We start from the raw sequence: 26,365 nt of genomic DNA on the forward strand, positions 1-26,365 counted from the left end.
AGCGGCCGGGGCGCTGGGCAGGCCGGCGGGAGGCGGCTGCGCTGGTGCGTGGGGTGCCGGGCCGGGCGGGTTCGGGGGTGGCCGTGGAGGGGCGAGCCGAGGTGGGCTGCGCCGGCCGCGTGTCCTCGCCGCCACCGCGCTGGTGCCGAGGCGAGGCGGCTGCCGCCGGGCGCGATGGTTTCGGTTTCCCGGGGCGGAGACGGGGCCTTCCCGGGAAGTGCCGGGTCGCGGGCGGCGGCGGCGCGCCCGAGGTAGCGGCGGGCCCGGCCGTGCAGTCTGGGAGGGACGAGGCGCGGCCGGCCCGTGGCCTTTGCGGCGTGCCCGGGGCCCGGCCCTTGCCCCGGTCTCGGTGAATTCTGTCCCCGTGAATGTGCCTCAGGAAGCGGCGTCGCCTTCGTGGCTGGAGGAGTTAAAGTTTTATCTCGGGAATCTCGTCCTGCTGTGGGGATGAGCCCCGGTGCTGTGCCTCCCTCCTCCTCTCCGAGAGAGGGACGTGGCCCTCCGTTGGTTTCCAGGAGCTGCAGTCCCAGACAGGCCGAGTCCTCTACTTGCACTACGGACTGGACATGCCTGGAGTAGGGGTTTTGAGCACCACTGGAGCCGGGCTTGCCGTTTGTTTTGTATGCCTTTGGAAGAATGTCAGGGTTCAAGTAGCACCTTGTGTGGCCAAGGGCAGGGTATTTCCATGATTCAGATGACAGCTGTTGGACTGGAAACTCCTGTAAGGAGGTTATAGCTGAAGAAAGGGGGTAGGAAGCAGGAGCTTTAGGGGGAGAAGCTTATTTTCTAAGCCTTGAGAGAGGGCATACAGGGAAGTATAGAATTTTAATAATTAACAGACGGTAAACAATACTTATTTGGAACATCAGCACCTTGCCTGTTGGCTTCAGTGACATACAAGATCTCACCTGTAAGCAGAAAGAGCCATCACTTGAACTTCATCATCTGTCCCTGCTGCCTGGTGAAGTTGAATATTGCAGCTGTCAACAGGGGAGCCATACCTGCTTTGTGTGCTTGTCCCATGTACCTGAGGTAGCCGAAAATTCCTGCCTATTAATTAGAAGCAGTCAGTAATCCTGCTTCAAAGCATTGGGAGTTTAAAAAAAATTGTATTAGCAATGCATTGCTAATTTTTTTATTACAATCCCCTTCGCTGATAAATTAAAAGAGTAGTAGCATGACCAGAAACAGAAAAATCTTCAATAAAAGGCACCTAAAAAGCAGCCAAGACCCTGAAATGCTAATGAGTCATGGGGGGACGACAATAAATCAACTGCTAGCTGGAGAGGTTTCTTTAGGTGTATGTGAGGAGCTTTTGATTAATCTCATATCAGACTTTATGACCATAGGCAAGATGTGAAGAAATAGAAAGTTCAGCATTAAGTCTAGTGACAGTCATACAGTTAGAGCTGTTTGTTTGTTTGTTGATTGGTTTTTGGCTTGGTTTGGGTTTTTTTTGTTTTAACAGGAAACCCTTAGTACCTTGATTTAGGCATATAGTGGAAGAAATTAAAAGAAAACTTGAGTACTGAATATTTAGCAAGGATCACTTTGTCAGAGAACACAAAGTATTAAATCAAAGGAGACCTAACGTTATTCAATCTAATTATTATAATTTGAAGGTTAAAGCTAAATGAGGCTTTGTATCTTAAAAGTGAAGACTGCCAAAAAGAGTGTACTCTTTTAATAAAAAATGGGTAATAGTGTAATACTGACTTTGTTTTACCACTTAATATGTACCCTTGGATTAATGTTGCTATATTTATATCTGTGTTTCATTTTAAGAGTAAAAAGCCCCAGACATTGAAAATCCATTAAATGACTTTCTGGTCTGGGGTTTTTCTTAATAATCACTGAATGGTACTGCAGATCATCTGTTGCAGTCATGTCCTTTTGTTTTTTATCCATTGACCTTTGTGCATATTTAATTATTAAGTAAGAAGGTAAAAAAAAGAGTTGATCTTGTACATAAGCTACCTCATCTTCGTTGTTTTGGGAAATGTAATAATTCAGTCTCTTAATGGGCTGCTAATTTTTTGTTTTATTTGAATAGACTTCAGTGAACAATTTCTGTGCAGTTTCTGTCTGATTAGAAAGGACTTTTTATGTTTCTCTGTCTTGGTATGAGTCTAACGAATGTTGTTTGAAAGTAAATCACAAAATACATGCTTACTGGTGATGTGCCAGCTGGCCTGTTACAAGCAGGGGTATAATTATGAGAGAAATGTTTTAACTTGGAGATTTTACAGATGGTTTACAGAGCAGGCTGTGCTTTATTTCTTTGCGTCCTCTCTTCTGTACCTTCTGTGTCTGCATTGTGGGTAGTTTATAGGCATCTAGAGTAATTGCCCGATGGGAGAAGTCATCTTATTTGACTATTGCAAATTGTCTTGTCAGAGTTAACAAAGAATTGTAAGGGTTGGGGTGTGGTGTTAGGGTTTTTTTTGATTTCTAGATTTGACATAAAACCTTTTGTCCATTCCAGAGGCATTAAGAACTTTATCTAGATTTTGCAAATGGCATTGCTGCATGACTTTCATTTATCTGTAGAGTAATGTCAGGTCTTTGCATTGTGTCTTTGCATTCTGTATGCTACATGTCATTGCTTGGATGTTTTGGGACAGCTTTGCAAGAAGCTTCACATTTCACATGAGCTAACAGGTAAACAAAAGTGTGCAATCTGCAGTCACTACAGGTAGAGAAGTATGCTCAGAGTGGTGAGAGCACCTGTGTGTCTGCAGCATAGCATGGTAGCAGCAGGTTGGGAGAGTGGTGGCTGCTCTGCACTTTCAGTCACCTTCTGGTAACATGCAGGAAATTTTGTCATGCCTCTTCTTCAGTAGTTACAGGAAAGGCTTCTTTCTTTGAATATCAGTCAGCAGTTTCCTGTCAAGTATCACGTGAACTAACATACAGTGTCCCCTGCCAAGCTAAGCAAAGACCTTTGCTGTAGGAGCTTCCCTGGTCCAGTTGCCGTTATGCTCTTGAGATTCTTTAGGTTTGATTTTAGAACCTTCTGCTAGGTTTAATGGCAAAATCAATGTGTTAAAAGGTAAGGGTATTCACCTACAGCTCCTGCTGTTCTGGCAAACAGAAAAATTCGGCAGTTATAATGTTTTATTGTAAGTTAATAATTTTGATCAAACTTTTTTTCTTCTTTCTTTTGAATCTGTGAAGACCCGAGTATTTGACCATTCATGTTTCAGGAAGGGTGGGGAAGCCAGGCTGTCTCTGTAGATGTCACATACCCAATATAAAATTTTAGATATTAGAGAAATGTCCTTTAATTTCTTTCAGTAGTAATTGCTGGTTCTAGCAAGTGGATGAAAATGCTTGCATCAATTGTGACTTTTTTCGAGCTCATATAAAAGTAGTTTTTTGTGTGTTGTTAGTCCAGCTCCTTTATGGTTCTACTGAAATGCAGCTTCCAGATCCAAAGTGGTGTAAAATATCTGCGTACGTATCTGTCATTGTCTCTAATGTTTGTTCTTTGTCATATGTACAGAATAATGGAATTCAGTTACAGGTCTTGCTTACCTTCAGAAGACCTTGTGCACGTGTTTTTTACTCTTTTCTGTGTGTTTGGTTACTTGATCTTTTCAACACCATATACAACAGTAAAAAGATGGTAAGATTTTCACCTTTCCAGTTGATTTTTCAAACAAAGTTTGGGGAATATAGACGTTAAATGCAGAGAGGTGTTGTGTCAATGGCATTAATTTTGATTGTTTGGCTTATTTTTTGTTTCCATGTCTCACCTCTTACTCCTCTACTTGGTTGTTCTTCATTATCCATGTCTTTGGAGTGACAGTTGAGGTTTGGGCATTTTTATTTCCTTCTGATTTAAATAAGTCCCTTTCATGTATTTTACTAAATTATAATTCAGTGTATTGAACTTTCTGTTTTTAAGGTGAAAAAGAAAACTGTCTGATCAAATAGCAAAGATGCAGAGCACTTCAAATTACCTCTGGCTGTTGTCGGACATTCTAGGACAGGGAGCGACAGCAAATGTTTTCCGGGGACGACAGAAGGTTTGTGAGGAATTTTCATATGCAAGTATCTTCATGAAATCAACAAAAAAAATTAAAGATTTAGGCCTAAAGCAAATATGTCTATGTAATTATTCATGCTTAGTTTTTAATTTTTAATATTTGTCCATTGAATTAGAGTTCTGTAGTTAGATTTCTAAAGATTTGTTCTTTATGTTGTATTATTTTTCCGTGTGAAATATTAATTGTTAGTAGTTCTTCATTCCTTTTTCTTCAGTTTTACGGAAAAAAGTAAACCTTATTCAAGAATTTGGATAGAAACAAATGACCTACCAGTTTCTATTACATGATCCTATTATTTATATCTTTGTTGAACTGTCTTTGCCTTGTTTTATCTGTTCTTTTAAAGCCTATTTTGATGATTTTTGTATGTGAAATATTCTATTGTAGTGCATGAAGCTGTTGTTAATTGTCTGTAAGTCAGTACTTTTAAAATGTCTTCTTGGTGACATGCCTTAAGTAATCAGTGCAAAATAATAACTTTTTTGCTTTTTATATGTTTATATATATAAAAAATTACATTATTTTACATACCATGTAAATGATACGCTGATGTCTATGTTGCAACCTGAGTGAGAGGCTAAGATGACCTTGCATGTGCAGGTTATTCTGTTCCTATGATTTTTGCAGTATGTTTCACAAAGCAAAATGTGGTTGTGAAAGTTCCCTTACAGTAATGATAGTCTGTGTGAAATCAGTACAAAATTATTTATAAGATGCAGTGTTTCTGTGTTCCACATTTAAGTGTGAAACAGCATTTTAATAATAAATAAATCATTCACCACTGGGTGTGCTTTTCTGGGTAAGTGAATTTCAACACAGAATGATTCCCCTGTGCACCATAGTTTGACCTGTCATCACCATGTGAGCCTGTGACCTGCAGCTCATTGTCAATGGAAGAAAGCTTTTACCTGGGCACCAGTAGTGCATGCTTGTGTGTGGAAGGCTGTGTCCTTAGAAATAATCTGTTGCACAAACTGCTAGTGCAAGCTTATTCCTAGAGTGGCCACAGGAGGCTGCTTTTCCCTGAGAGGGACAGGAGTTGGTGTTGTTGTCTGAGCATACTGGGGCTTAGTCCCACTGGAGAGCTCAGTCTGATTAAGCTCACGATTGTGCTCCTAACACTTACCATGTGTGTTTGAACTGCTTCAGGATTTTATGTGAGTGGCATGTAGTGCTTGAAAATGCCTTGGAAGAAACACAATACTGGTTTATCAGTATAAACAGTACAGTAAAGAAAGAGAGAGCAACATTCAGCTACTGGAAATTGTCTTTTAATGTAAGCAAGCCAAATATGTGCTTGCCTGTCATTGATTATTGCAAGTCACCCTTGCTGAAAAAATATTTTTCAACTAAGTTTATGAGTAATTCTGAAATGTGTAGCCTTTCTTATACTAACTGTTCTTTTTTTAAGAAACACTTAGGTTTTGTGACCTAATAAGTTTTCCATTCTGCTAGTCTGTTTGCTTCTACTGTATATTAAACTAATGTGATTTAATTTTTTTATCAGAATCTTTATTTCCACCTTAGCACAAAGTAGTATTTGGAAATATTTCTAGTCTGGTTATACTCACATGTACAACAGAATATCTCAAAATGCTTGGATAATATCTGTGTGTACATTTACAATCTTTTGTGCCTGTTTGATGAGTAGTTTGTTTGTTTTCAACAGAAAACTGGGGATTTATACGCTGTCAAAGTATTTAACAGTATAAGTTTCCTTCGTCCTGTGGATGTTCAGATGCGAGAGTTTGAAGTATTGAAGAAACTAAATCATAAGAACATTGTCAAATTGTTTGCCATTGAGGAAGAGGTAATGGATTATTGCTGTTGTGATCTGGGATGCATGGAAGTAACTGCAGTAGCTGTTTTTTTTGTTTTATCCATAACTACAGAGTCGATAGGTACATTTTTAAAGAATGGTAACATATAGGATGATACAAATACTCCCACCCAACCACCACCATATTTTGGTTTTCCTTCTTCTTTGTTGTTGTTACTGTTGAAAGAATATGCCTGCTTTCAGTAGGTGAAACACCTTCAGTGTGTAGGCTCAGGTTATGATTCTTCATGTCGAGAAGCCATTGTCCTAAGTTTTATTTTGAATTAGGATTTTTAAGGTATCTACATATTTTAATATTTAATAGTTGAATAATGGAACTGTTTATAGTGGAAGGTGTTTCAGTAATCTTGACAATTTTATATTTTTCCTTTGCAACCCGCTAAAATGATGACATAGGATACTATTATACAGTAGTATAACAGTATAAATTGGAGCAGCTGAACTGGAACTGAGACTGATCAGTTTAAATGACCGACATGATGAGATGAGTAAAGAAGGACAGTTGGTATTCTCAGCACTTATGGTGTGTAGTTTCTCACTTGTCCACCAGTTAGTACTGCTGGCAACCTGCTAGTGCCTAGGACTTGAGGCTTTCTTAGCTATTTTCCCCTCTTCAAGTTGAAATACATGAAACAATATAAAAATTCACCTGCACTTCTTTTGAAGATCATCAGAATGAAAATTACGATATAGCTAGAGATTTTAGTTTTCTTTTCTTTTTTGAAAGTAAGATCTTGTGGGTATGGGTCATTTCTGACATTGGTGTCACAATAGTCAAATTCTTAAACTCTTTTTGATTTTTTTTTGCAGACAACTACTAGACACAAAGTACTAGTTATGGAATTTTGTCCATGTGGGAGTTTATACACAGTTTTAGAGGAGCCATCTAATGCCTTTGGTTTGCCAGAGTCTGAATTCTTAATTGTTTTGAGAGATGTGGGTATGTAAACTTTGCTCTTTGGTCTAATTTGTTGACTGAAACAAACTCATACTTGTTTTGTTTATCTTGAAACAGCAAGAGACAAACTTAAATGACTGTCAACTAATTGAACATATTAATATGGCCATATGGAATCACATATTTATGTTTATGTTGGTATGTGTAGCTGCACTAAAAAGCCATTTCAGTGTAAAGTATTGATGCAATTTTATTTATTTCAATATTATTTTTCACATTAAAGAGACTTCTAGTGATAATTTCAGAAGAGTTAATTAGAAAAATAATATGGTCTACCTTTGTTTACCTGCTAAAAATTTTCCTCCTTATTTACCTGCTATTAAAATTACTTTATGGGAAGGATGCTACTGAGAGCAAGAAATGCTGTAATTTAGCTGTTTGAAAAGAGATAAAAAAGCAATCTGCAGTCATGGTCTTTCTGTTAACTGAGTATCCCTTATCATTCCAATTTCTCAATAGGAACATAAAGATGTCTTCCTAGCATCAGTTACAATTCAGTGTTTGCACAGTCTGTGTCACGATGTGTACATGAATTCTGTATTTGTTTTTTCAATTGAAGTGGCTGGGATGAATCATCTCCGTGAGAATGGAATAGTGCACCGTGATATCAAGCCAGGCAATATAATGCGTGTTATAGGTGAAGATGGGCAGTCTGTTTACAAACTTACAGATTTTGGTGCAGCAAGAGAACTTGAAGATGATGAACAGTTTGTTTCTCTCTATGGCACGGAAGAGTATTTGGTAAGCCCATATGATTTAATTTTCTGTTGAAGAAATGTCTGAAGCCTGGGACCCTTCATGATTATAGTTAAATAGGTGAAAGTCAGGTTGTTGGGAATTAGTATTTAAACCTTTGTAATACAATTGTTTTTATAACTTTCCACTGGACTTTTTCACCTTGGGTCATAGCATCTCCTGCTGATGCATATGCATAAGCCTTGAAATAATTTCCACGTCTAGCTTCAACTGTTGCCTTGTGTGAAAAGGGGAACAACGATATTTTAGTTACAAATATATTTGCTTTTATCTCTGTAGATGTGTTTTAGTTTGTGTTTGAGCTACTTGGATGATGTTAGGTGTAGTTAAGATTCATGTGAAACCTTGGCTAACCAAAGAAAGGCTTGTAGAGAAGTATCAAGACAAGCACGTTGGTATGATCTTCTTCCTGCCATGTTTTCCCACGTGTGCATCGTAACTGATACACTCCTCTGCTCTGGATCTTTTTTCCATATGGTTTCTGTTGTTCCAAAATTATCTGGAGGAATTCTGAATTTCTTCTCTTTTTTAGTGGCCTTTTATACTAGTAGTCACTCTTCAGCTGAATTTTAAAATATTTTTGCAAACTTTTTAATAAAAGTGACGGTCATACCTAGGAATAGTGATATTTGTCAGAATAGCTTAAGCAACTTCTCTGATGCAAGCGAGCTTTTCTTTTTTAAAGAACTGAAATTTTAGGCTGACAAATTACCTTGCTGTGAAAGGATAGGTTGGGTTTTTTAATTTATGAAGCTTCATAAAGCAATTCTAACTTTTTTTCTTCTCTTTAGCATCCTGATATGTATGAGCGAGCAGTTTTGAGAAAAGAGCATCAGAAAAAGTACGGAGCAACAGTTGATCTGTGGAGCATAGGGGTGACCTTCTACCATGCTGCAACAGGGAGTTTGCCTTTCCGACCATTTGAAGGACCTCGGAGAAACAAGGAAGTGATGTAGGTAATTTAGAAGAAGAATTTTATCTGTTGGTAAATTAAATCAGCCCTTGAAATTCTTTTTACCAGGGAATCCTACACACATATAGTAAACTTTAAAACAGTGAAAATAATTAAGGAAGAATACTCTTCTGTTGAGGTATAGCCCCAGTGGGCAGCTGAACATCTCACAGCTCTTCACTCGCTCCTCTGTAGTGGGATGGGGAAAGAATTCTAGGGGTGAAATAACTCATAGGTTGAATTAAAGACAGTTAAATAAGTGAAAACAAAACAAAAAAAAAAAAAAAAAAAAAAAACAAAAAAAAAAAAAAAAAAAACAAAAACAAACAAAAAAACCCCACCACAACTAACAGCAGCCCTTGCCTCTTAAACCCAAATGGAAACAAAACCAAGAAAAATTAGTAATGCAGAAAAATCCCCAGTTGCCCATGAGCAGCCAATTGATGCACAGTCCCTGACCAAATGCCACCCTGGCAAATTCTTCCCTACCTCCTCCTTGGTTTCAGTTGCTGAGCAATATGGTATGATATGGAATATCCCTTGGGTCACCTGTCCTCCTGTATCCCCTTCCAACTTCTTGCCTGTCCCCAGGGGTACTTGGTGGTGGGGCAGTAGAAAAGTAGAAGAGGCCATGATGCTGCATAAATGCTGCTCAGCCATGGCTAAACATGCCTGTTTTATTAACACTGTTTTGGTCACAAATCCTAAACATGGTACCATTGGCTACTATGAAGGAACTGAACTCTATCCCAGCCAAAATCAGCAGAAACATTCTGCTTCAACAAGGATTTTACTGTGTGGCACCTTAAGATCTGAATTAAGCATATAAATTGAGAAAGACCTGAATTCAGCTCCCCCACAATACTCATGCTTTTCCACACATCTTTCTTTCAGCTTGGCACTAGGCTGGTCTGTTGCAGTGCTGTTTATATAATTTGGATACTCAGGCAAAATTATGGTATTCTGAAATGGGGTTTCAGTGCTGCAAATTGTCGTTGTCCTTTAAATGATGGTCTTATCCAGCAGTCTTGAAATGGGTGCACTACCAGTGATACTGATGTTTGAGTAGTATAGTTGTGGACTGCAGCTGAAGGTAACAGGGGTGGCTCCTGAATGGAAAACAGGAGATATGCCTATGATGTGACAATTGTATTTGATTCCTGTTTCATCCTAGTCTGGTTCTATTTTCTTTTTGTGTGTTGCATTTTAAGAATAAAGCAAGGTGGTACTTGGGACGTCTAACACATCTCTTAACATTTCTCTTCTGGTACTCTGTGTAAAACTCCAGTTTTCTTAGTTGAAGAAATAGTCCATCTTGTGATTTTTTTTCCCTGTAAGAATTCTTGTTGTAGCTGCTTGAAAGATGTTTTGTATACATCTTGTCCCCCAGAAAGAGAAAGCACAACTGAAATATTCTATTGGAAAAAGTCTCTTGATCCTCATTAATTTAATAAAAAAAAATGAGAAACACATGCTTGTGCAATACAAAGTTAAGCAATGCCAAATTGTGTCCAGATTTCTGGATATTCCTTTTCTATGCCCAAGTCACTTCATGGTGGCTAAATTTTGTCTGTTGCTGTGGAACATGCTAGAAGTTAGCATGTTAATGTCTAAATTGAACTAAATTGACTTTGGTTAATTAACTCTTGTGAAAAACCTTTGGTTTCCCTCAGTACACTGGAAATATCACCTGAACTTTTCCCCAAGGCTAAGGTAGACAAAGTTGCTCCTCCAGCATAGCTTTTTGTTCTTTACTCTTTTAGCACTGCTCTGTCAGCTTGGAAATGAAGCTTCCTAATTGCACCATCTATAAATTTAGGCTAGCCTGTCAATCAAGTTGGCATTTTTGCTGCCCCTTTGCAGATTAGTTACTAGATCTACGTATGTGTAAGAGGTAGTAGTTGAAGCTTCCATTATTTTTGTTATGTATTTCAGGTATAAGATAATCACTGGAAAGCCTTCTGGTGCTGTTTCTGGAATACAGAAGGCAGAAAATGGACCTATTGAGTGGAGCTGGGAGATGCCTATTTCTTGTAGCCTTTCAAAGTAAGTTTGAACATAGAGATGTTCAGTGCCACTTGGTTGGGCTTTTACAGTTATTTTTTGGGATTGTATCTCTGGAGAGCTGATGCAGGTTTTTTTTTAACTCTTCAGTACATCAGTACAGTCTGATATTTGGTTTATCAAATATTTTTCTTCCCATCTGTCCAAATAGTTTTATGATTGCTAATTTACAAATGAGCACATCTGATGTGGTTTGAGAAGAATTACTATTACTGCATTTTTTCCACCCTCAGGAATGAAGAATCAATAACTTTGATGGCCCTCATTTCTAGCAAGAATGTGACTTCAGACGTGAAAAAGATTAGGCAGTAGGAATGAAATTATAAGCAAAGACAATTCAGAGGCTTACTTTTTGCTCGGAAAAAGGTCATATCGGCACATTTTAACACATACTCGTATCTTTTGAATTTTATCATCATATTTTTGCTTCATATGTCCATAGTATTCAGTAGGAAGTTCCATGGAAGATCTAATTTTGGTATGACTTTAAAACATCTCCCATAACCCGTTTACCTATTTTTCTTCCTGAGACTTCTTTAAAGTTACTAATCTTTCATGGTAAAGGAGGAAATAAACTGTTCTATGAAGAGACTGTAGAAATTTTTCTGAAAGCCAATTATGTACATCCTTAAGGGGTGTAGAGTCAGTCTGGTTTATATGAATTCATTAGTTTAGGATGTGCAGAACTTGCAATTTGTATATGTTTTTCATGATACTGCTCATTTATTCCTCTGCTTATTCTGTACAACTGAATTGCTTGAAATGATAAAGGAGATTTTTTCTCATTAAACATCTGTTCACAGTAATACTTTTAAGTGGCATTCAAACAGTATTTAGTATTATATGTTTAGTACTAAAATGAGTTTGAGCACAGCATCCACTGACCTCTAATAGGGTCAGCAGTGTGCTTGCAAGCCATTGTAGCTTGCTTCAGAATGTTAGCAGTTCTGCCACTGGATTCAGGCTTGATGTGTGCATAATGTTTAAATTTTGGCGAAGTTGTTCATGATAATGCACAAGTGGGATTCATAAAGTTCCTTACCATTCAAGTGCTCAAGGTAGAAATACAAGAAATTTAAGCTGACCTTTCTCCTAGAATAGTAACAACTGTAAGGCAATAGGTAGCACGGGATTTTTTGCAGCATTCAAGCTGCATGTGCAGATTACTTTTTTAGCCCTGTCTCAGTCAGGATGAATTCTTAGTGTTGACAATTTAAATAATGAGTCTTTGCTAACACAGCTGATTTTGACTGAAAGCAACATAGTGTGTTCACACAAGCATCACCACCAGCAAATCCTAAATGTCAGTAGCTTCCTTCAAAATGATACACTGTGATGTGTGGGGTGAGATGGGTAAAATGCTATTCGGGTGGTAGAAAGTGGCCTCAGTTCTACAATGTAGACTTAGTAAATTTTATGTAATTTTTGCAGTGTGAGTCAAATTCCTGAAATGCAAGAAAACCCATACTTGATAGTTAAGCCTGAAAATGAAAGATTTTAAAGTACATGCATTAATGAAAAATAATGGACGTTGCCATTGAACATTTTGTTGCTCGGTGTAGGTAAAAAGGCACTGACATATTCTTTAAGGGAAAATAGATGTGTATACATGAGACAAGTCAAATGGATTATTGCAGTTGGTTGCAAGGTAAAACGTTCCAAGTAGAACCAAGTTGTCTCATCTCTTCCTGGTGTCCTCTAGGGGTCTGCAAGTACTGCTCACACCTGTCCTTGCGAATATTCTTGAAGCAGACCAGGAAAAATGCTGGGGATTTGACCAGTTTTTTGCAGAGACGAGTGACATACTGCACCGAATAATAATCCACATCTTTTCATTACAGCAGATGACCTTGCACAAAGTTTATATTCACAGCTATAATACGTAAGTGTTCTCTCTTTCTATTTTCATTATTTTGCTCTTGTTCAGTCTAACAGTGCTGTGACCTCAGATCACCAGTTACAAACTAAGTAGCCTGTGACCTGATGTCACCAGTGTTATAAATTCAGCAGCCTTTCCTTGGCAGTTTATGTGAGGAAGTGGAAGGGTGCAATTCTCCTGCGCAGTTGTAGGGCGTATGGAAACGTTGACCAAAAATAAAAATCGAGTAATTGAAGGTCAAATCAACTGATCTTGAACTTAGTCTTTCTTAGTGACAGAGCATAGACCTAATCCTTGACATGTTAACAGTATGTGTGTTTTCACAATATAGGCCAAACTCATCACACATTTGTGTACTTTCCTTATTTACATAGCAGTTTTCTAGAAACTATTCATCTCTTGCTCATCTTGTCCTCAAGTATACCAAATGCACACGTTGTCTCTGATATAAAACTCTCACAGGGGTTCTGAAGTGGTAATTGGTACAGATGTATATGGGGTTCACTTTATGACTGTGAATTGCTGATGTAAAAAGTATAATATGTACAAACATAAATGCCTTTTCTCTTCTGTATTATAGATAATACAGAGCATGTGTTCATTTCTAATGCATGGATACATACTGTTATTTCATCAAATGTATAAATGCAGTTCTGTCCCCTTCAATTCTTCTTTTCTATTCCATCGTTTTTATTTTGAAAGAGCCCAAATACTGATTTTGCAGAGAAATCTTGCTTCTATTTTTTTTATTATTTTCATGTATGATTATTTATAAACTAGCTGTAGTATTAAGAAGTAGTAGTGTACTAGTGCCACACAGGAGGCAAACTGGTCCTTCCTGTTTGTGTACCAAAGGTCTTTCTTATTCGTGGGAGGTTTTGCTAGTTTGGTTTGGTTTGTTTTTTTGGTTGCCATTGTGGGTAGGTTTTTGTGGTAGGGTTTTTTAAGGAGAGAGGTATGGTGTAAGTTCTTATCCTTGCATCTATTGATTGCTGTAAATAAAATTCCAAAGTGTCTTTGGTCTTCCTTATAACTGCAGTTTTAGGAAATAATCTGGCTGTTAGCTTACAGGCTGAATTTACTTTTTTGACATGTAAAACACCAGACTTTTCTTTTGGAAAGACCATCCCATCTCCTTTGAAGAAAAGGGTATGCCTTAGAAGACTTAAGTATGCTTCCTTCCTCTCATCTGGTGTTGACTGTTTTCACTGACCTTCAGACAAGAGCAGTTTTGTTTATACAGATGTGCTTTGGTGGATAATCAGAGGTAGAGAGGAAGTTTGATATTTTGCAGGAAATAGCATTTATTTTTGTAACACAGCAACCTGGAGTCTTAGGCAGCATGTTACTTTTTTAACTTAAAAGTCAAGTGCTTTATGTGTAAACCCAGTTCTTAATTAATCAGAAATAAAAACAATTTTTATTTAAAGAATACAAAATCTGAATTGTTGATCTATTGCAGTGAGTCTAACTGCTACCAATTGTATTGTTTACATTATAGAGCTGCTATATTTCATGAACTGGTCTACAAACAGACAAAAATACCGTCTCAGAATCAAGAACTGATATATGAAGGTCGGCGGTTAATACTAGAGCCTGGCAGATTGGCACAGCACTTCCCCAGAACAACTGAGGAGAATCCTATCTTTGTAGTAAGCAGGGAGGCCATGAACATTGTTGGATTAATCTATGAAGAAGGTATATGAAAGTAATTTACCTTTTCTCACAGCTATCTTTTGTAAATAGTTTGGGTTACTTAATGTAAATGTTTTATGTCTGTTATGTCTTGGAAATAGTGTTGGAAATTTTCTTTTGTTAATGTCTGAAGTTCTAAGTATGCAGTCCAATGTTTTTAAAAACTGATAAGTATCCAGAACATTATTCAAAAACACTAGGTGCTTGTAATATTCCAAGTCCTTTGAACCTGAACATTTGTGTGCTAAGATGTAGTGGTGCTTACAGAGTTAGGAGCCCTTTTAAGCGTGACACTTTAAACAAGTAGAAAGAAACATTATAGAAAATAACTCAAAGCTGATTCTTTTGTTTGATTATTCACTAAGTGGAAAATCAAGTTTTAGGGATTTTTCTTATTTGTCGTGAATGTGGTTAGCCTTTCAGTTAATAGAGGAGGTCTTTACAATGTACATTTGCTCAGAAGATAAGGTAATAGAGGGAAAGAAAAAGAAATTAAGATTTTGAATTTCCATTTTTCATTGAGAGGCTCTTAGAGGGGCCTAGGCCAGCGCCCTTTTTTAATAAATGAGCTGGACGACGTGGCTGCAGTTGAGAAGTCAGTGTTGCTTTTGTCAGTATGTCCTAAATACTGACTGCTCTTGCCAGCTGGCACTCACACATGGGTGCTGAAGAGTGTGGGTAGGTGAGTTGTTTGTGGAAGGATCAACAGGGCCTTTATATTGTGTCACAGAGCTTTCTGGAGGAGCCAGTGAGTGTGAGAGCAAAGGAGATTCAGGTGATAGGGGCTATCTGAAGTTTAGAAAAACTGTTTGGTGAAGTGCTACCCTTAAGACCCTCAATTAAAATAGCAGCCATGTGATAAAAAGGGAATGGTCTCCTATGTGGGCAAACATGGGGCTGAAGAACAGAGAGAAACAGTTGGTTCTCTCAATGGAGAGAGATTGCAAGTGGAGACCTGCATGAATTCTGTGCTGTGCAGCATGTTCAGAGGTGAGTCTGGAAAATGATGGAAAATTTGCTGAGGATTAAAACAGTTAAGACAAAGGTTAGTTTTAAAGGGGTGCATGAGAACCACGTGATATTAAAAGGCATAAAAGCAGTGTACAGGCTGGGGAGGGAAAACAGTCTGAACTTTTGAGGTCTCTTCTTGAGAATAATAAAATACAGATACTTGTTTTATGTTTCAGTTTTACTTCCTAAAGTACATCAACGTTACGATTTGGATGGGGATGCCAGTATGGCTAAAGTGAGTAATTACTTATTTTGGATTATGTGCCTGTCTTGGATAGTGATACTAAAATGAAAGCTACCTAATTTTCAAATTAATAATGTTAATAAAGCTATTTTGGTATGCTAATGAAGGTTCTGACTGATAGAAATATATGTCTTAACAAAGGATCTAAAAGTATATTAAAGCCATACTTTGTATACAAAATGTGGGGGGTTTTTTTATTTTTATTTTCTTTTTTTTGTTTGGTTTTTTTTTTTTTTTTGGTTTTGGGTTTTTTGGGGTTTTTTTTGTTTGTTTGTTTGTTTGTTTTTTTCTTTTTAAACCAATCGCAAATGTCCAGTCTTCTAAATTCAAAGTGCTCTGTTACTGTATAGTTCAGTGCTGGTGGGGAAAAGGGCCTGACACTGTGTAGTCCTGAAGTTAGTTAGAAACTTCATAACTTCTGATGGTGCAAAATTTAACATTAGAAAAATAACTCTTTTTTGATAGAGAGGAGAGTCAAGGACTCTACAGAAGGGAGGACTTTCTGTTGCCTCTTAAAAACTTACAGAATCTGTGGGAGACAAGTAAAGGATGTTGCATTCTTTTGGTTGTTTTTCTAAAACTACTGAACGTATGTGCAGCCATTCATGACAGTGGACAACCACTTATACATGTGAAATACTGACTGCTGAGGAGCCTTTTATTCAGATGTCATAGTCCTGAAAATGTATGCCTCTTTAAATACCAGTAATCGTGAAAATTAATAAACAGAAAGGCATTGGTTGATACTAATTATTTAAAGTATCCTAAATTATAATAGCTGAAATTTTGTTCTCAGTTCTGAATAATACAGCAATCTTGTAAGTGGAATTGGGTAAATGAAGAGAGTCTCTAGCCTTAGAATTAAAAAAGGGTCAGTTTTTACAGGTTCCTTTTAATGTATGTGCTTGATTCGTAAAACATTGAAGAAATGTACTTGTGACTGACAGAAATAGTAAGTCGTGTAATTTTTGTTTGTGAGATATGTTTCCATCCCTAACAGGTGCTTCAGCATAACTGGAAAACCCATGTTTAGCTCTGCCTTCATAATGGGTGTTTGGTTGTTGCCTGACTAAAGGTTAGGCCAAGTTACACATTTTAAACTAACATCCTTTTTCTTCTTAATCTGCGTTGCTTTGTTGTGATGTATTATCTTGAAGCAATTGTTAAAGAGAATGCCAGATCAGTACTTATGCTGTTTTTTTTTTTCCTCCAGGCAGTGACAGGTATTGTATGTTATGCCTGTAGAATTGCCAGTTCTTTGCTACTTTACCAGGAGCTGATGCGAAAAGGAATTCGATGGCTAATGTAAGCAGTTGATTCCATTTCCTTTTGCTTCTTTTTTTTCTAAATTGATGCCTTGATTATCAATACATAATTCTCTAATCTCTTGATATCTTGGAAGGTTTTGTTTATCCTTGAGTAAGGATAGGCTGAATTTCTCCCTTTTTCCTGTCATTAAAGAAACAAAAATCTTTTTCAATAATGAAAGTTAAGGTGTTTGCAAATGTACTTTCTTCTGTGTGTAAGCTAAGTCTAATCTCTGGTAACATGCAGATGCAATTGAGCAGCTTGCACAAGGTATTTTTATATGAGGATTATGTTAATGCATCTCTAACTGAAAACAATTCCTCCTGGCAGTTACTGCTGTGGATATATTGCTGTCTTCTGATTGCTGGTAGGGTGGCAGTTGAGTACTTTTGTTATATACTAATGCTTCACTTTTTTAGTGAAATAATCAAGGATGATTACAATGAAATTGTTCATAAAAAGGCAGAGATTGTCATCAGGCTGGATTTCTGCAGCAGAAACATTGAGAAAGCTGAGAAAATGTAAGTAAAAGCACTATACCATACATATTGATTCTTCATTATAATTTTTAGTGTCAACAGTATTTTAAGTTATGATTGTTTGCAGTGTTTTTGCATGTAAAAATTAAATTTGAGTCAGCATGGGTTTTCTGATGGCACTGACTGAAGCAGATTTAGTCATATATGTTACTCAAATTAGAGTGTTAATTTTGCTGCTTAACCTAATAAGAACAAGTAATTGCTAGTTAGTGGTAACTGTGTGCTTTTTCTCCTTTCTTTGACTCAGTTCGCTTGGTCTTACTGACACTAGAAGCAGTAGTAAAGCTTGGACAAATAACTAAGTATCTTTGCTTTCATTAGTGCTTTTGCCCCTGCATTTGGTTACATATGACTTCAAATACTGCCCCTTACACATCTTTAACACTGTAGCATTTTCTGGGTGGAAGGAATTTTAATGTTGAAATATAACAGAGAGCAGCTGCAAAAAAACCCCCGAACAACCAAACCCAGCCCACCTCACTCCCTTCCCAGAAAGGTGTTATTCTTTGTGGCAGTGTGATAGGAACTTTAAATAGCACCTCTTCTTAGAATTCTCCTATGGGTGGTAGTTTTCCTGTTCAGCCTACTGCCAGTCTTCCCCAAGTGCTGTCTTAGTCATGGGATTCTCTGAACTTCTCACCGGGTTGCTCTGAAAATGCTGATACCCACAAGGTGATTAACATGCACATGTAGAACCACTGGGTTTGCAGAGTAGGCTTAAGAATTAGACTTGAACCTGTTGGAGCTGCTGTGCCTGTGCAAATTGAACACCTTGTATGCAGCAGTTGTGGATAGCTAAGGGTTTGACAGATTTGCTGCTCTGCGTTTGCCAAACCTACCTTAAAACCCAGGTGTGTCTGTTTGTATTGGCTTCAAGAACACCACAAAACCATAACTGTGAAATGGTGAGGTTGGTTACTTGCAAGGTAACACCTGTACCTGTACAGCATAGATATGAATCATCAGGGCAGGAACCCAAATTCCCCTTCGAGCCTGTTTGCACTAGTCGGTGGGACTTGTTCAGTCTGTGTTTGGTTCAGATAGTTTCTTCCTGCATTCTGCCAGAAGAAAACCATTCAGAAGTAACCACTGTCAGTTCTGGTTTGTGACTTGGTGTGCTCAAGAGTCTCGGCAGCAGTTTTTAAACAATTGCATTCATTCATTTGCTAACCGGAGTAGTTCTCTTGTGAACAGAAATTTTCTGTGTGTTTGCACATGGTCTTTTGGCCTCTTACAAAGGGGCAGGATTTTCAGTTTGTTTGAATTTGCTAACTCCATAAGTCTTCTAAAGGACATGTCCTTTTGTTTGTCCTTCCTTTTCAAGGCTGTGCTTCAAAGCATGACAATGCAAAATCTTTATTTGAAAAGGTAAATAAAGCATTGAACTTGAGTGAAGCATGTACTTTTTGAAAGCTGTTGGGCTGTTTGTGATGGTGTTTTTAAAACTAAAATGTACATGAGACTCAACAGGAAAAATACTGTCCTGAATAATGCATCTGGCATTTGAGCTATGGTCATATGGAAAGTATCAGTATGAACAGATGGTCCTACTATCCCAGCCTTCAAATGTTTAACCCAGTAAGTTTTCTCAGAAAAGCATTTTGGTGCACTGAAGTAATAGTTTGTTAATGACTACGTTAAGTACCTTTAGTTTGAAAAGATTTTAAAAATTACTTGATGAAAGGAAATAGTCTTCCACTGCCTGTCAAGTACAAGTAGTAAGATTAGAATAAAGAATTCAGGAATGGAGGTTTCAAACTTTATTTTAACAGTTCCAGTGTAGGAAAAAAATCAAGGAATGCTTTTTAAATCTAAAATGTTTCCAATGTTAATGGCCGCTTAAATTTGTCAGTTTCATGGTTGTTGGTTGACGGAGATTGCATTTCATGTACAACAAGAGGCAGTTACTGTTCACCGCTTGTTTATTTTTTTAACTGCCTTTTTTTTTTTTTTTTGCTGGTCAGATATGAGAATTTGATGCAGATCAACTTGGAAGCATCAGAAGTGGATGAAATTTCAGAGATACACACAAAACTCTTGCGTGTAAGTGTCTGACAAAGTTGCCTTGTCGTTCTGAAAATGGTGTTTCTACAGAAAAAACCAAACACATGATAACACAGGCTTCTGTGAATAACAGCTCGAATTTTCCGTGTAGTTTCTAGATTGACAGTTGTTAAAATGTCCATACTAATGTGAATATCTTTCTGAAAACAGAGCAGATCCTTTTATATGAGCTTAGTGTAGTGAAAATAAGTTCCTGAAAATCCACTGTATTTTCTAAAATACTCAGTAATTATAACCCTGAAGTATATTTTGCTTTGCTATTTTTCCTTTTCAATTTTTTTCCTTTCCTTAAGGAATTATTGACTACTTTGTTTGCTTTCTAAAATGTTACATTCACAAACACACTTCAGAGCCATCTGCTTTGAAATGTGCATCATGCTTCCAGACATGTAAGGAAAAATTGAAAATAACTTAATACATTGGGAGCAGATATCAAGTTCTCTATTCTAAAAGCGAAAGATGATTAGTTCATTTTTATTTTGAAGTTTGTATGAACTGCAGAGAAAGGAGGGTATGAATTGTGTGGCTAGTTATTATATGAATTCTTAATAAACCAAATTAATAAGGGTAGAAGTAAATAAGGGATTTATGAAAGGTTGAAAGTTATTGTTAAATAAATTTTAACTAACAGAAATGCCAGCATCAAATATGATTCTTTCTTTAATAATACCTTGCTTTATTTGCTTCTAGCAAAGCCTAGGCAGATAATTGGATATACTTCTTTAATGGAGATCAGTGAAACAAAAGGGTTTGTAGTATTAACATGCTCAAGTAATAATCAAGTACTTTTTCACTTTACCTAGTGGTAAGATTGAACCTTCTTGCTCTTATGTAGCTCTCCAGCTCTCAGGGCACCATAGAAACTAGTCTGCAAGATATCAAAACCAAACTTTCTCCTGGTGGTTTGCTGGCTGACACCTGGGCAAATCAGGAAGGCATGCATCCAAAAGACAGAAAGTGAGTAACTGTACTTACTGTTCTAATATGTATTGAATTCTGCATTGAGTTGTAGTTCATAAAGCTCATTAGCAGGTACTTGAGTTTATGTATAAAGCATCTCATTTTCTTCCTTTTGTCACTCTAGTCCAGAAAGGCTGCAGGCACTGCTCTCTTCCATCACAGACATCTACTATCAGTTCAAAAAAGACAAAGCAGAACGAAGTAAGTAATTTATTTGATTCACTTTTAACATAAAATGTAATGCAAAGGACAGGTCAGTCTCAGTTTGACTAGGATATTAGTGGTAGGTATGAGGAGTTAGCCACAGTGCATATGTTTGTAGGTCCTTAGTGTGGTACCATGCTAAAGCCCATATGAATGAAACACTACTGTTAATAGCATAAATTTTAATTGCAAGACTGGAGAAGAGGAAAAAAATATATGACCACTTAGACCTGTAAAAAGAAGGAAACTGTAGGAAATGGGTAAACTTACTAGAGTTTTGCATAAATACAACTTAACAGAGTTAGATTGGTAATGTTTGTCATCTGCTCTGATCCTAGGGCTTCCTTATAATGAAGAACAAATACACAAGTTTGACAAGTAAGTTTTGAAGTTTCCTTTGGGTACTACCATGATTGCTTTCAGTTTCTCCAGATGCTCTTACCAATAACCCATTCTTTTATTTTAATTTGTAACCTCTTCAGGATTGCTTTGTAAAAAAATTCTTTTAAATATCTTTAATACATAGGGATACTAGTGTATGATACTGAGGTGCTTTCTGGCTGTAGAGTTTTTTCACCGATAGGCCTTCTAAATGCAAAATACAAGTTTGTTATCTGGGCATAACTGTTTTATAGGAAGTTCACTTCTTCCCTGTTTTTCAGGGAGGAAAAAGCCCTGAGTAAGGTGGAAATGACTTTGTAGCTAAGGTGGAGATAATTTTCTACAGATGAGTAAAATATGGACTAGCTAAATGAAATTCTAGAATTATTTAATCTTACAGGAAACAGCACACAAAATTAATTTTAATGCTATGCTTCATGCTTGTTTAAAATTGTCACTCATACAAGGTATCCACATTAAGCATCTGTGTGTAACTTGGGTCTCTAAACTCCCACAGTCTCTATTGATTCTGTACTGCTGTACTTGTCTCAGGATTTATCCAATTCCTCATATGCAGATGGCCAGTGCCATTTAAATTGCCCTAAAGTATCAGAGATCTGCTCTGAGACTGGGAGGTTGGACACAAGTCCAATGGGAAACCTACACCTTTCTGGACAGGTGGTCAGAAGCAGGGCAGGATATCTGCTAGAGAAGAGAAGGTTGCACGAAGTCCTCCTAGCAGCCATCCAGTTGCTGAAGGGGGCGCTTATAAAGAAGCCAGAGAGCAAATCTTCATCAGGAACTGCAGTGATAGGACAAGGAGTAATGGCTTCAAACTGAAAGAGGGGAAATTTAGGTTGGATACATTGAAGAAGTTCTTCTCTGTGAAAGCAATGAGACACTGGAACAGGTTGCCCAGAGAAATGGCAGCTGTCCCAGCCCTGGCAGTGGTCTGTAACAGGGGTTTGGAAGAGATAATTTTTATGGTCTCTTCCAAACCAAACCATTATAAGATTCTGTCTCAAATTATGCTAGATGTCTCAAATTATTTTCAAGTAAATAAATTATTCCCCTTGTGGCTGTCAGTTGGATGGTTCCCTAGACTTTGCTAAATGCTGCATGAATTTGGACACCACTTAGATAATTTTCTAAAACATCTTGCTCTTGCTGCCATGAGTGTGGCTTCGCTGACACTTACAGATAGAAACCTTTAATGCAGAGGGCACAGCTTTCCCACTTGATTTTTCCCATAGTGAAAACTAAACTGGGTAACTGCCAAGCAGAGGAGAAGGTTTTCTACTACTAAAACCATGTCCTTGCCTTAGTATATGGTAAACTTCAAATAAGTATGCTTCATTTTCGCAGTTTGAATACTGGTATATTTTCTACCACTAGTATCTCCCTGGGACTCTACTGGTTTGAGATTCTAAGTCCATCTTTTTATACTTGATTCACCCCACAGGGAAGTGGCAGTGGCTTTTGTTAAGGACTGTGTGCCATTATCAGCAGAGACTGGCCTTCGTAATATTTACCTCAAGGCAGATAAGGGAGCAGCACTCAATTTGAATTTTATTTTTCTGGTTGAATGATGGGTATGCATTCCTGATGACATTTCAGCTACACTCTAGCTACAATTTATAAACCAATATTTATTATGCAAGACTTAATAAAATACCAGCAGTAGGTGTTGGTCTGTAGTGTTCCAGTATCCCCTACACTTAAAGGTGCAATGCATAGCATGACGAGGCAATTACATGGGAACTACTGTCTGCCACATTAACAAGAATTGGGTTCTATTTTCCTTTCTTTTCAGCTTGTTTCTTTTTCCTCTTGTCATAAAATCAGGCTGACACAAAACTCCTTTTTCTTGCATGTATGTTACTCAGTGCAAAGGATTATTCATATATTCTGGAAGTGCCAAGTATCTGCAGTAGGCAAACATTAAATAATTTGGACTTTTGTCCTTTCCATTTAGAACCCTTAAATATACCAGCTGACTCAAAGAAAGCATTTGACCATTTATTTACATACAAATATGAATACAAATGCAAACTAAATGCTTCACGTAATTTTTACTCCCTGCTAGACAATATTTTTGAGACATAAATTTCAGAAACAACAGTTTCTGTAGAATGTTGAGTTCTTGTACATTACAACAGCTTGAATGAAGGTGGCTGCACAGATTTTAAGTCCACAAACCTTTCTCCAGATTTCAGAAAGTTAGAGGAATGGGGTTTAGAAAGCAGTATAGCACTGTTGTGGTTGTTTCTGTGTTGCAGGCAGAAGCTGTATTTGCATGCTACAAAAGCCATAGCTCTTTTCAAAGATGAATGTGTCAGCAAGTATGATACATTCTTGGACAAAGCTGAGGACTGGACAAGGCAAGTTATTGATTTCTTTAATATTTGGTAATGTCATTGCATCACTTTTACATAAGCAGTTCTCAAAATAAAACTCTTTTTCTTTTAGGAAAATGCTTCACACAAGGAAGCAATTACTGGCTCTCACCAACCAGTGTTTTGGTATTGAAGAAGAGGTGTCCAAATACCAGGATTATATAAATGAGGTAGAACGCTTCAAAATTATGGGAAGCATTTGCATAGTTAAAAGACTTCTGTATATTTTCATGTCAATAGTGTTGTTTATAGTGAGTCTTACATTAATACAGCTGTATTAAAATACAGGTGTTTGTGGGTGCAGTATGTGGTCTACAGTAGTTCCATTGCTGTGTCAGTGCGGACTACAGAATGGTGTTATTTTTTAATTTTTTAAATCATTGAATAATGTGATTTTGTGAATTGTGACTTGATTTCAGAATTTGGTGGGGTTTGTTTGGTTTGGGGTGTTTGCTTTTTTTGGCAGGGTTTATGGATTTGGATGTTTTGGGGTTTGTGGATTTGGGGATTATTTGGTAATGTTAGCATTTCCCACTCAAAAAAAAAAAATCAGTGCAAATGGATGTGGGTTCATTGAGAAATGGTCTGTGCAACTGTTTCCATGTTATTTTCAGAGGACTATCCTAATTCCGTTATGAAGTATAAAAATGCTACTTCCATAGTCAAGATTATGGGATACACACTTAAGGATGTTAAAGTAATGGACAATGACTCTTCAGGGTGCAACTTACCAGAATTACCTCAAGATTGAGAGAATAGGAGCATTTCCATGTAGTAAAATTATTATATTCTAGAGAGAAAGCATAAATGAACAGAAAGCCCTGGCTAATTGTAAAATCAATTTAGGAATGGTGAACAGCAGCATTTTACTTGTTATTTGTATTTTAGTAGCACCACCAATACATTGATTAGGATCCTGTTGTCCTAGGATATCTACAGACATAAAAATTGATAATTCTTCCTTTCCAGAGTTTATGATGAAAGTATTAGATAAGAAGATGGAACAAACCAGGGAATTATAGGTCATGTCAATACAAAACTTGCTTTGATGATCTCACCTTGGAGTATATCAGCCACCTTAGTACTGTAATGAATTTATGAGGTATCACAGCAATGGAGAATTAGAAAAGGATTTTAAGATGGGCATCAAGATATATATGACAACTTCTATTTTAAGTTAAATTTTCTTTTTATCTGTTACAGTTACAAGATGCCCTGCCGCAGAAAATGTTTGCAGCTTCCAGTGGGATGAAACATACAATGAATACAGTCTATCCAAGCTCAAACACATTAGTAGAAATGACTCTTGGGTGAGAATTTTGTAATGGAATTGATGTAATATTGTATGCTTGCTACACAGGGAAATTGAAAAAAAAAAATTGACTTAGTGATTGTTGTATTAAGATCAATAATTTTACATTGCTGTAGTGGTGGCATAGATTTGGAAGTGAGTGGGGGACAGCACTAATGTATCATCTGTCTCTTTGTAAATAAACAACTTACCTGTCCCTTATTTTGTATGTAATGGCAAGTAGCTGAAAACTGGTGGTGAGTGATCAGAGCAACTACCCCAATAAAAACTGTGATCTTTCTTTTGCTTCTGGTTACTACAGGATGAAGAAACTAAAGGAGGAAATGGAAGGTGTTGTGAAAGAGCTGGCTGAAAATAATCACATTTTGGAAAGGCAAGCGATCATTTTCTGTTTTGGGGCTGAATGTAGGGGCAGGCTTAATTTGGTACATTTTATAGATCCAGAATTTAAACTAAGGGAACAATTCTATAATGTCTTTATCTGTAAATACATTTTGAGCTGTTCAAATGAGGTATAAGAAAAAAGTAATCATTCAAAACCTTGGAATGTTGCTGTAAAATCATTCTGACACGGCCATTTTTGTGCGTTTGTTTCATGTTACTTTGGTTTAGCTAATAAAAATTCCTGTTGCACATACATATTAATTCTGAATTTAAACACAATACTGCTGCAGCAATGCAGTGGTGTCTTTTAATGTCTCCCTTTTAGAGGTTATTTTTGACAACTGTGGAATTGCACCAATCTGAATTAATGATTTTGCAGTTTTCAGATTGCTTAAATGAAGAGGCAGTCATGTTTCTTACAATCCTGAGAGGGTATTGTCATTATCACATACAGACTGATTTTGATTTTTTCCTGTGGAGATGAGAAAATAAATAAAAATAAATATCTCCTGAAAGTTCCAGGGTAAATTGCTGGTAGAGTGGAGTTTAGCTTCAAGCTGAATTAGTTTTGTTTTTGTTCCCCACTCCCAGTCCCATACTTGCAGCAAAGCTTCCTCTCTTTCCATCTTATTTGCAGATACAAACGTTAGGTAGAAATGTCTCTGTTGGCATGTAGCAAGGAAAAGGAAAACCCCATAAATAAATTAAATACTGATTCTATAATCTAGTCAACCATGTAAAAATGTACTGGTTTTTTCTGGTTTAGATTTGGTGCTTTGACTATGGATGGTGGCCTGCGGAACGTGGACTGTATCTAGCTTCCAAAGGACCTGAAGAGGACTTGTACATTTTTTCAAAAGGAAAAAAATACTGTTGGGACAGTTAAATGCAGATAATAAATCTGTATCCAGGATTTTTTTTTTTGCTTCAACAAATGTAATATTAAAGAAAATGTAAATATGTATAATATGTAAATACAAAAGAAATATATATCTTTTCTTGGTCACTTTTAGGATAGAATAACTTCTGGCAGGGACTTGACCCCCTTGGAGGATGTCTGAGCTGTCCTGAAGGGAAGAGTATTGTTGAGGAAATTGACATTTGTCTACTTTGAATAGTGCCCTTTTTTTCAGAATGCAATTTAGACTTCATTGCAAGAGGACTTGCAGTACTCCAAAACACCCTTGTATAGAGGGTATTTTGGATTTCGTTCGATGACCACTGTTATGTAGGAGTCTAGCTGAATGACTTTGATCTTCACAGAATGTGATGAATGTTTTAAATGAGATGTTTTTAAATGAGTGTCAGTAGGGACTAAGAGTGCAGATAGGACAGAATAGAAATGCATTTCTCTTTCCTTCACATC

The 26,365-nt window shown here is 37.2% G+C and overlaps 1 protein-coding gene across 2 annotated transcripts; it reads left to right on the forward strand.

Moving 5' to 3' along the window:
• The first annotated feature begins 11 nt into the window (after positions 1-11).
• On the forward strand, positions 12-26,005 carry TBK1 (TANK binding kinase 1). Of its 2 annotated transcripts, none has more exons than XM_062491983.1 (21): positions 12-44; positions 3,911-4,031; positions 5,722-5,862; positions 6,703-6,832; positions 7,410-7,591; positions 8,398-8,558; positions 10,494-10,604; positions 12,325-12,504; positions 14,003-14,199; positions 15,384-15,442; positions 16,665-16,756; positions 17,179-17,280; positions 19,263-19,341; positions 20,198-20,319; positions 20,447-20,523; positions 20,865-20,904; positions 23,187-23,288; positions 23,377-23,473; positions 24,507-24,613; positions 24,917-24,988; positions 25,766-26,005. In XM_062491983.1, exons 2-21 carry the CDS (start codon positions 3,945-3,947, stop codon positions 25,815-25,817), a joined length of 2,190 nt encoding a protein of 729 aa, XP_062347967.1. In that variant the 5' UTR covers positions 12-44; positions 3,911-3,944; the 3' UTR covers positions 25,818-26,005. The 2 variants fall into 2 exon arrangements, with proteins under 2 accessions (XP_062347967.1, XP_062347968.1); XM_062491984.1 differs by lacking the exon at positions 12-44 and adding an exon at positions 1,896-3,816.
• The last annotated feature ends 360 nt before the right edge of the window (positions 26,006-26,365 follow it).

Source organism: Cinclus cinclus, chromosome 4 (genome assembly GCF_963662255.1).
Source record: "Cinclus cinclus chromosome 4, bCinCin1.1, whole genome shotgun sequence".
In the NCBI taxonomy this organism is placed as follows: Eukaryota; Metazoa; Chordata; class Aves; order Passeriformes; family Cinclidae; genus Cinclus; species Cinclus cinclus.

What these genes read in the sequence shown, in the direction of transcription:
- TBK1 (XM_062491983.1), top strand. Translation starts at nt 3,945, where the DNA reads ATGCAGAGCACTTCAAATTACCTCTGGCTGTTGTCGGACATTCTAGGA. An exon ending in ATGCATCCAAAAGACAGAAA is followed by an intron (nt 20,320 to 20,446) that starts GTGAGTAACTGT and finishes TTGTCACTCTAG; the next exon opens with TCCAGAAAGGCTGCAGGCAC. An exon ending in AATAATCACATTTTGGAAAG is followed by an intron (nt 24,989 to 25,765) that starts GCAAGCGATCAT and finishes TTTCTGGTTTAG; the next exon opens with ATTTGGTGCTTTGACTATGG.